This window comes from Stylophora pistillata, chromosome 1 (genome assembly GCF_964205215.1).
Source record: "Stylophora pistillata chromosome 1, jaStyPist1.2, whole genome shotgun sequence".
Lineage (NCBI taxonomy): Eukaryota > Metazoa > Cnidaria > Anthozoa > Scleractinia > Pocilloporidae > Stylophora > Stylophora pistillata.
The window spans coordinates 17,832,712-17,843,638 of record NC_142519.1 but is presented as its reverse complement, the minus strand read 5'-3'; the positions used below and the strand labels follow the sequence as shown (position 1 = coordinate 17,843,638).

At 40.8% G+C, this 10,927-nt stretch overlaps 1 protein-coding gene across 1 annotated transcript; it reads right to left on the bottom strand.

Annotated features, from left to right (window-relative positions):
• Positions 1 to 2,190: 2,190 nt before the first annotated feature.
• LOC111321328 (uncharacterized) lies at positions 2,191 to 9,588 on the bottom strand. The gene is made up of 7 exons (XM_022924178.2): positions 8,719 to 9,588; positions 7,668 to 7,932; positions 6,946 to 7,273; positions 5,626 to 5,947; positions 4,574 to 5,038; positions 3,678 to 3,865; positions 2,191 to 3,525 (listed from the first exon to the last, which is right to left on the bottom strand). Exons 1-7 carry the CDS (start codon positions 9,386 to 9,388, stop codon positions 2,863 to 2,865), a joined length of 2,901 nt encoding a protein of 966 aa, XP_022779913.1. The 5' UTR covers positions 9,389 to 9,588; the 3' UTR covers positions 2,191 to 2,862.
• Positions 9,589 to 10,927: the final 1,339 nt, after the last annotated feature.

Below are 10,927 nucleotides of genomic sequence, written 5' to 3'. Positions count from 1 at the left end.
GGGACTCCCCATCTGGCTTTTGTGGTCGCGTCGCATTATCAAATTTCAGCATGTTATTAAGGGGTCTCAAATTCATCCCAACACCCGCCACAAACAAGTGTGAAATCAGGCCAACTCTTGCGAGATCTGTTCGAAAGATGAATATTCCTCCAATACACCTTTTACGGACAAAACAAAAAACCACATCCGTTTCATATCAAACTGGATGCCACCGGTTCAGCCTTCTATTGCCCTTGAGAGCTACTTGAAAAACGTCAGATTACTGTATCCAAGCCATGAAACAATTTGTAGCGCAATAAGGTCACGGCTCTAAAAACAACATCTCTTTCAAAAAGAGAAAATCACCGACACCCTTGTGAGGAAGGCGATAATGCGACGCAACCACAAAAGCCACATAGGAAATCCTTGCCGGTCTGTCTTTACCTTTATTCTTTGATTGGCTAATAAACAATGAAGCCGCGTCATCACTCACTCATGCGCATAACCGTGAATTCTTCCCTTCAAGAGCAAAAAAGAGAGGTTGATAATTGGAAATAAGTGTTGAATGAATTAAAAAAGGAAATACAAGGAAATGTTAGACGTGTAAGTGGCCATACGATAAATATCAAACTAAAAGAACAATCTTTATTTCTTTTAATTGAGCCAGAAAAAGGCAGCCTCGGGAAATAGTGAACTAAGAGTTGTGCAGTCTCAAAGCTTAAAGCGAAACTGATGCGCAGGCACACCAACTTTTGTCCCCAAGGTTCTTTCTATCCCTTCTTCCAAAATGTACGATAGAGGAAGGGTAGGAAACTGGAAATGAGGTTGCTCTCAAGTCATTTCATTGAATGTGTCACCTTGCCCAACCGTTCAGAAAGGAGGCAGAACTCCTTGATAATCGCTCGAAAAAATGTGTCCGAGAGAAGGGCACGTGGACTTGGATGCATAACGTTATCTGTAGAAGACTTAAAGGCTTAAATTTGGTTTAAGAAATGTTAGTGGAGAGACAAAGAGAGACAGAAAGCAATTGGAGTGGCAAAATGTTATAATTAAGTTTTATTGGGAACAAGAACCTAGTCCAGTGCAGACATTCGGTGCTTTACGTGGCCAACATGACGTTACTTTAGGTATTTGTTTCAATTCCAAAGTTGTTTAAGAGGCTGTCTGCTATATTGTTGGTCTAGTGACGTTTACTAACCTCGTCTCTAGGTCACATATAGTCAATTTCGTCTCTCAGCAGGTCTTGCACATTTGTGAGAAGGGCGAGATCATGTGATAGTCAACAAACCTCAGAGTAGTACTTGAAGTGTCGGAGCTAGCGGGAAGTAAATTAACACACTATGCATGGTATCAACATGGTAAATTGTCCCTCCTCCAGTTTCACCTTTTGCATATAGCATCAAATTCAGTTATCAGAAGGACACTCAAAGCAATATCTTCGAAATATAATATTTCGGGGGTTACCATCCGACGCCTTTTACAAAATGGAATATTTTCACATGGTTATTGACGAAACAATTAGGAAGCGTCCTTCAGGATTCGTGTTAGTAAAAACATAAATAGTAGGAAATGTTAGTATGGATTTGAATATCGTATTGGGACAGGGTGAGTTTTTTGGGTCAGGTATTACAACGGGATTGTCATGTGCACGTGGTTAAACCTAAAGAAAAGCGTGGGCGAACCCAGGGGGTCATGCATAGATAGATAATGATGGGAAGATAAATCGCGAATCTCTAACTCAAAAGAGCACGAAATAATAGTGAAGACCTGACCTGTCGGCGAGATGAACACCCTCGCAGGAAAAACGACTTGTGGGCGGGACTGACCTGTAGGGGAACCGACCCGTAAGCGAAAATGACTTGCGCGGGTGGAAAAAAGAAAATCAGTGAGGAAAAAAAATTGATATCAGCGTGACGCGCGGAACCCTGGGATCGAGGCGTACGAAAAATAGGGACTTCAGATTTCTTTCGCCTCACTACCAAAGTTCCGCGCGGCGCGCTAACCTCAATTGTTTTTCCGCTGATTTTTTTTCCACTCGCCCGACTGACTTCGCCGAAAAGCAGGGAGTGCTCGTAGTCAACCTATCGAAAGTTGTTTGTCATATTACTAGCGGTCGGAAGCTACGAAAATGGGTGAAAATTTCACTCTATCATTCCTTTTCCTGTTTTTTTTTTTTTTTTTTGCCCGGCGTACAACCATCAAACAGAATGGTGGAAGCCAAAAATGACCTTTATTTTCCTGCTTACAGGTCTTATAAATTTCCTTTTGTTTCGATGGTATATTCAAACCCAAGTGTTTCACTCCTCAATAACTTAACTTTCCGGAAACGTCTAAAAATCTTCTTTGAAAGAATAACTCTCATTGCTTGGTAATGCGCTCTCATTAATCAGAAGGAAAATAATTGTTTGCTGCCCTATAACGCGTACCTCGCCCTTGGGTACAATGTTGGTTCCCACGTTTGGCACAAAGCTACACGCAAGTTTCGATCGGCTGACTCGTATTTCATTTACAACAGACACCTGTTCAGCCGTGTTGGTTCGATTAGAGAATCGATCTTTGAGTAAGTTCGACTCTTATTAGGCTACCAGATCAAAAATCATCTGCAGTTATAGACAATTTGACATAAAACATCAATTTCGTATTCCTAAAACTCAGACATGAACTGCGTCTTGATCACAGCAGTGCGCAAGCGGATACCGCTGACCTTAAACTTCTTATCTCTATCAACTCTGTTCTTTAAGAACTATGTACCAAGAATGACGAAAATAGGCACCTTTCAATTCCGTGTACCATTGTGTTGAACACAAGTCATGTCTATGATCATATATCGAAATATACACAAATGTTCACGTATGAAACACGAGATCTCTCCCTTTTAGTTTACTAGGTAAAAACTTCAGGGCTATTCACGGTGGGAACAGCATTCGAGTGAGACGCAACAGTAGCTGAGTTCTCGGTCAATTGCTGGTCACTTTTAAACACAAGTGGCATGTTCATATGTTCACTGTTACTGGTGGATTCTGTAGACGGAGTTTGCATGGTGTAGTCTTGGATACCTTGTCCTTCGCCTGCTGTGATCAACCTGTTGTCGTCTACAACTGTAAGTTTAGTTTCATCAGAGGATGCTTCCATTGGAATACAGACACCTTGGGAGGTTTCTAAGGGGGCAGACTCTGTTTGAGAAACTCCAGAAATATCGGTAGCAAATTGCGCATTGTTTTGTTGCGGCGTTCCTATGATTTCCGCAGGAGTTGTATAAGACTGGGTACTCTGTACGGCGAGTTTCTCCTCTCGGTTATCAAGTAAAGAGTCATTGTTTTCATTAAAATCCCTTACAACTTCCTGTTCACCCGGTAGTGACTGGATAACTGATTCGGCCACCATGTCTATTGGTCGCGTTTCCATGGAAAGAAAATTCTCGCCCATACTGGTTTGTGATAGACTGTCAAGGTGGGTGTTTCCAGCTGCATGCTGGGGCGTAGACGTTGGCGCGTTAGCCACTGGTGACTGATCGCTTGTTCGTTCGCTCTCTGCTTGTCCGTCAGCCTACAGGAAATTTTACATTTTTGTTACGAGTGCATCAAATGGTCAATTAGAAATTGCATTACAAAGGGAACAACGCAAAGTCAACACTCTTTTTGCATAGGAAATCATACGTGGTGGTTTCTGGAGCGTACAACTCCTTTAAGACAAAGTACCTGTTGACCATCAAAGACGGCTTCCTTGACCAGTGACGTGAAGTCCATTCCAAGAGCCTGACGCTTGGTTGGCGGTTCACCCTCGATATTCTCTTCATCACAATGAGCTTGTTTTGTTTCTTCCCTGGATGTTGTTGCACTAAGAACAGCTTCAACAGCTGCTTGGGCCGTCATCACCTGCCCTGGAACTAGAAAAAATGAAAATTTCCAATAAGGCTCTAGCATGATTCAAATACAACACCACTGTAAAACAACTTTATGAACAATGATCTCGGTAAAAACATTAAGATCAACGTGTCGAATCCTGGCTCGGATCTTTACGAGATTAATTGGATGAGAAAAGAGAGCGCATCTCATCTGAGTGAGGCTAAACCAAAGTAATCCCAACGGCCAATCAGAGCAAAGTCAAATATCCAAAGGAGCCAATAAGAACTCAAAGTAAAAGCGCGGAAAAACGCAAGTTCTCGAGTGTCGATTGGTATTGGTTTAGGATATGATTGGCCGAAAGGATGGCGCGAATTTGGGACGAATCAAAGACCGAAGTGAGGTAAAACCAATGCAGCCAAGGATTACTTTCGACATTATGCTGAAAATTGCTCAAGTTTTTCGTGATTTGTTTTTACATACGCTCGATTTCAGCTGCTAACCTCTCGAGTTCAGTTTCCATTCTTCCTTGGGAAAAAGAGAGAGAAGCTGGGGGAGGGGAAGGAAGCGGAGGCGTATTTCCTGCTCAGCGTCAAACCCAATTTCACACGGCAAAGTTATAGGAATACTTATACTAGCAAATTTTTAAGGGTAACATGGCTGAAGGTCGAAAAGTGATGGAGACAAACGAAACAAGCTCAACACTTGTTACCAGCCTGAGACAAATAAAAATCAGTTCCATCGAGAATTACCAGAATCGTGCGCCTGACTGCTGTCTGCTATCTGGACTCCTAGGTTTGTACCAACTCTGATCACAGGGGCAGTACCTCCCGCAGATGCTTGGAGTGCAGAGTCCAGCATGCTCAAAATGTTACCTGGCTGTCCATGCGCTGCAAGGTAAGCTGCAGATACTGGCACTGGATTGATACTGTCTGTTTGTTGAGAAGTTAGGAAAGCCACAGCACCACGACTGCTGTCTAGGGCTTGTGGGATGAATGCAACGGTTTGGGGGGTTGCTCCTGACCCTGGTGTCTGGGCTGTTGTGTTGGCTTGTGGAATGAATGCTACTGCTTGTGAACCAGCAGCAGAATGTAGTGACGCATGGCTCAAGCTTGCCACCTGTGATGCTGGTATGGTTAAGGAGAGTGTTGTTGGTGTCTCGGAATCTGATTGACCAGAGAAGAAACTGCTTGCATTCACAACTATCACAACTTGACCTGTGTGAAAATCATTGCAAAAAGAAGGTATAAAAATTGTGAAAAACTTAACAGACACCCTTGTCTTAGAAGGAAGACACTGGTAATATGTAATAATCCTTTCAAAAAGCTGTCTGAGGACCATATATTACTTAGTCAGTTGGGTGTTAAATTAAGACAACATGTCCTTGTCGGTAATTTTCTCAATTGTAATTACCTGTTTGCTTGTTTTAAACAAAGATTATTGTAAAAAAGAATCAATAATAACAGGGCTCAAACTCAATTTTTCATATTTGTTTGGCAACTTGAAATCATAAAATAGTCAGTAGAAAGGAAGTTTTAGTCTCAAGAAGAACCAAGAAAAAAAAGAACAAATGAAATTTAAGACAGACATTTTTTTTCAAGTTTACAGTTCACTGAAGTGGGAACTTACTGGAAAATTTGCAAATTTAGACTCCAAAATTATTTACTAAGTGTCATAGCAGCCAGCTTGATCACTACGTGGAGCCCTGTTAGCTGGTGGCTCTTGGGATTACCTCTATCTTTATAAAACTTCAATAATGACTTATCTTCACACAAAGTGATTTCATTGACATTAGAAACCTTACCTTCATCTCTACCAGCCCCAGAGCCTTGGGTGATAAGGATCTGAGGCTGAGAAGAAATGTCTACTTCTGTTGTTTCTCCTTCACCTCCCTGAATAATTTCCAATTGCTGTGTTTCACTGCCTTGGAAATTTACCCTGCCAGACTGAATCAACTGTTCTTGTTCTTGATTACTTAACACTGACGGACGTGCTGACTGATACTGTTGCTGCATGCTAGCCAAAGCCTCCGCTGTCTGAGATGATTGTGATAATTTTTCTGTTGGATGCTTTCGTTTACGGGTTTTCTCCTTAAGTTGTGGAGAGCTTGGTGGAAGATTTGTAAGCTATGAAAAATAGGACAAAAATTTGATAATCCCATATGATAATCAGTGTTTAAGTATGTGTAATGAAGCTTACTTTTGATATCTTAGCCCCCCGTCATGCACCAGAAGACTAAGGAACAACATTTTAAATCTATCAGGATATTTTAAGCACCATATGTTAAGAGTGGGAAATTAAGACTCTTATTTAACCCTTTAATTCCCATGAGTGACCAAGACAGAATTTCTCCTTACAATATCAGGTAGATAATAATAATAATAATAACAATAATAATAATTAAATATTTATATTGCACAAATTAACATGTGGATATGATCAAATGCGCATCACAACACTTTTCGCAGGACTTTGGCCGGACTGCATCAGCAGTTTACAAACAACTGAAGGAAACTTGTTTGAAGATGCCCCCTCCCCCCAATTCCCAGTAAACAGGCCAGACCACATCACAGTAATCTCGTGAGTGGGTTCTTTAACGTCCCCTGCCTAACCAAATTAAGTAATTAATAGATGCAGGAGACGGGACCTATGGTTTATTCGTCCTTCTCCGAGAAGACTAGAATCTCTATCCATTTCTTGATATTATAGAAAGGTAGTGCATTCTCCTCAGTTATTTTAAGACCTTGTGTGTTGGTCGGCAGCCGGGGCTCGAACCATCAACCCTGACCTACTGCACAACAGTCCAGCGCTCTAACCAATTGAGCTAACCGGGAAGCCGTTAGCTCAATTGGTTAGTTGTTTTAAACTAACTAGATAAGTGCTGAGAAGAAAGAAAATATGAACCAGGGAGATTATTCCTTGATCTGATACCAAATTCTCAGAGCCTACATCATAAGTATTATATAACAGACAGTAAGGAGATTTACTAATAAGATCTTGGGAGTGAAAAGTTTAAGCATTAAAAGAAGTCTTTATGACTATCACAGAAACCTTGCTGTCTTCGCGAAGAGAAATTGCACCTAAAGTTCAAAAGTACTTGAAAGGAACTGATCACTCCACTTACTGGGGGAAGTGGCATAAGAGCTCCAGTAGTTAGTGCCATCTGTGCTTGGTGAATATGATTCTGGATATCAATGATGGTAGGGAAATATGACTTGTTATGTCTGGGAGGTGGTTCTAAGTTGACAAAGAGTTCTTTCTCCACATACTCCTTCAAGCAGTGCTTAACAGTGTAAATCCCACTGACACCCCGAGCAACAAGCTCACGAATCTTGTGCATGACCTCGGCATTGAGACGTTGGCCTTGACTGTCACCCTCATCAGGGTCCATGGGAGTATCATCCACATCATGGTATTCATGAGCTAATGGAAGAGGGAGCTGCACATAGTACCTGCAAGATTAACACCAGAACCAGACAAAGACTTCAAAGGTGGGTCTTCTTTGTATTGCAAAGTTCCCTAGGAAACTAGGAATTAGACTTAGTTTAAAAATTAAATTCTGAAGTTGATTTTAAGAACTAATAAATCAGAAAATTAACAGACCAGTAGAGCAGAAATTCATTTGATACAAGTATTCTTTAAAGAAAAGACATGTCTTGTCTCAACTGAACAAAATTTATAGATCTTAAGAGACTTTTTTGATACTGTTTCTTCCTAAAAGTTTTACACGGGTTAATTTTCCATATCTCTTTCATAGACTACACTGTTTCCTTATTCTTGCTGGCCTTAGTACAAAATACTTTTTTCATATACAAAAAAATCTTTTCATATCCACGTTTATGTTACCTCTCTTCTCCTCCAACATGTACCCCTGCAAGCCGTAATGAAGTAAGTGCTCTTTCCTGAGCCTGACGAACATTCTTTCCCTCCAGATTTGGATCTATCCTAAACTCTGGAAATTTGCGCACTTTCTTGATATAAATCCTTGCAGGACAAGTAGGGCGATGTCTTTTGACTGGATGGCCACACTCATCATAATCAACTTGTTTCTTGTTCACAGCACCTTTTCTTCTTGGACCATATTGACACTCCATAACTGTTGCCCGGCGACCTTAAAAATGTATCATACTTAAAAGTGCTAACTTCTGAGGTTAAATTACAATTAATCAAGAGGATTTTTCTTTCCTTTAAGGGCATTCTGGTCTAGTTTTTAAGTTGGTTAAAGTTTGTTTTAGTGCTCTAACCCTTGCTTTTAGACCTTACTTCAAACTCCTCACCTTCTTTCATATCTGAGAGCTACAAGAGATCATTAAACAGAACTTACACAAAGTTCAGTAGTTTTGTGTCTGTTGAAATGCAACAATATTTTAAATCATTTTTGTCCGGATCTCATTACACTACAATATCTTGTAAAAGAGAAAGGTGATAGGACAAAAAAACAGTTAGAGAACTCTGCTTGATTTAACAACAGATTCTTGGAACCTACAGCAGACAGAAAGGATAATTTGTAATACCATCTGATGAGAAAGAGTGCTATTTGAAGACTAACTGTCAGAAACAATGTAAAACTGCCAAGGCTACCCTTTCATTGAAAGACAACATATGGTCCCAATCAATACCTCTTCTATAAAGAACCAACACAAACAAATTCCAAGATCTTTAGGATAGAGGTAATCAGAACTGTAAATAAGGCTCTAGAGTGTGGCTAGAGTTACTAGAGTCACCCCCATAAAACTACCCAATCCCATTACATCAATGGATACAGCCATTGAATTTGATGAAAAGTTTTTGCCAACTCAATTAAGTTATTGTAATTGTTCATTTCCTGTGATGTAGTTGTTTAATATTATTTCAGGGACTCCAAAACAAGGGTGGATTTATAACTTGTACAAAATACCTGTATTCAGAAATGGTATTCCATCGTAGGGAACATACTGGGATTTCCACATAAGACGAATGGACGGTTTAGCTGAGGAGGGGGATTGTCTGGTTCCCCAACAACTGTTGGTGTGCTGTTTGTGCAGTGTGAGGATCAAGTCCAATTCCACTTCAGTGGTTACATATCCCCTATAGGAATCCCCTATAAGCTCACAGTCGTGAAGTCGCGCAGCCCACGGGTAATTCGCTTGAACAGCACTCGATAAATTCGCTATTTCCGCATGTTGAGAAGCGTCTAGTGAAGCACTTGCAGCAATCGCCACATTTTCAGAAGAAATGACCAAACTATCTTGAGTGCCAGTCACGCTTACAACCACGGACTCGTGTTGTTGGACTTGAGGTATACTCTCTGGTAATTCATGTCCGCTCAACGTGGCTGAAGCTCCCTCAGTATCAATAGAAATGCTCTGGGTCGCTATCATTGTTTCTGAAGTTGTCATCGTCTCGGGTAAAGCAGATGCAGAGATCGTGGTGATTACGCCAGCTTGTTGGGGAATAGTTTGAATTGTTGTCGGAATGTTTGTTGACATGGCGTTTTGGAGAACTTCGGCCGCAGAAACTTGTTCAGAAGCCATGATTTGTTGTTGAATTGACCCACTCGACAAAACTTGGGCGGAATCCGCCGCCATATTGCACCAAAATCGGCCAACTCTGGTGAGTTCTGAGCGTAACAGACGGTCACTGTTATCAATGAAATAGTTTCTCGTGTTTACGCTTGAAAACGAGACAGGAAAGGGGTTAAAAATAATAGCGCCAAAGTTTCAAGGAGAGCCTCGCTTTACAACGATGACGGCCTCGACCGCGTGGAAAAGAGAAGGCCTCCTTTTCATGCTTGACCGCCGAGAACTCTGGGATGCATGCAATACCCCGGATTTGAGAGGTGGCGAGATAGGCCACGGCTAACGGTTAAAATTGTTGCTAATTTACGGCTAGAGGTTAACGTTGTTTCTTTGTTTTCACCAGAATTTTTTTTTTTTTTACGGTTAACTTTTTTAACGACTTACGGTTAAAATTTGCCAATCTTTACCCCTAATGACTAATTTTTTGGCCGTTTTACGGCTATCGGTTAACCGGTAACCCCATTGAGACCCTTAGATAAGATATGGCCATAAGATGTGGGAAGAAAACTGGGAAGGGGAGAGTTAGAACGTACCCTGAAGACAGGTTGCATTGTGGAATAACAAAACAAGGGAAAAATTGAATGAAGGAAAGTAGAGTAAATTCCAAAAATTAAAGCAAAAAGAAATGTGATTTGTAGAAAGGCGGTAAATTTTTCTTCAACAATACAATTCCGATGCGGCAATTCGCATCTTTAACAAAATTGTTATGCATTGATTTAGGCATCAAGTTTCATGCCTTGGTGGGAGTTCATCAGATTATTAGTGTTTCGATTCCTAGTGAGATAAACTTGCTTAGATGCCTGAGCTTTAACAATTCCTGGGTGAATCACATGCCATCGTACAAACACCTTGCACCCACTTCTGTCCAGGAAAGAGCTTTTTACAAAAAGCACGTACTCTCCATCGTACATTCACTTAATCCGCGCCTTTAAAGCTTTGATTTCAAGCTTTTCGTCAAAAAATGTCTGTGCAAATGACTCGATAAATTTCCTATTTCATTGACACAACATGGTATTTACTTCCGATGAAGGGGTCATTCGTCACTCAGTGATGATAGCCGCTAGCCGAGCTGAGGGTTCACTGGGCACTTTTAGTATTTTGATATTCAATGCGTGTTACAATGGCACTCGACAACACCACTTGCTATCCATCCCGTGACAGAGAGTGAAGAAACTAAGTCGCCTGAAAGTGCTCAATTGTAAACAAAACAAAGAAAAAGCATGAGTATGTCTTGTCGTTGAGTTTTAAACGACGAGTAGATTTGTACTAAAACAATTAGATTATTTCCTATTGATTTTTATCGACGATACTTGATTTGGGCATACACTTTTAGATTTTCGTTCCGCTAGCTCCGATTCACTGGGACTTCGTCTTTGATTCTGTCTCACGCCGTTCCTTTTTCGATTTTAGACTCAGTTCCATTCTTGCGTTTCTTGCTGCGTATTGCTGGCCCAACGATTCTTAATAAATACAAAGTGCATTCGAATGGTTTATTTAGCAACAAACAGATTTCATTTTGCGGGGCATCTTTTCAGTTATAGGTCACAG

What these genes read in the sequence shown, in the direction of transcription:
- LOC111321328 (XM_022924178.2), bottom strand. Translation starts at nt 9,388, where the DNA reads ATGGCGGCGGATTCCGCCCAAGTTTTGTCGAGTGGGTCAATTCAACAA. An exon ending in CATGTTGGAGGAGAAGAGAG is followed by an intron (nt 7,274 to 7,667) that starts GTAACATAAACG and finishes TTAATCTTGCAG; the next exon opens with GTACTATGTGCAGCTCCCTC. An exon ending in CAGTCAGGCGCACGATTCTG is followed by an intron (nt 3,866 to 4,573) that starts GTAATTCTCGAT and finishes CATTTTTTCTAG; the next exon opens with TTCCAGGGCAGGTGATGACG.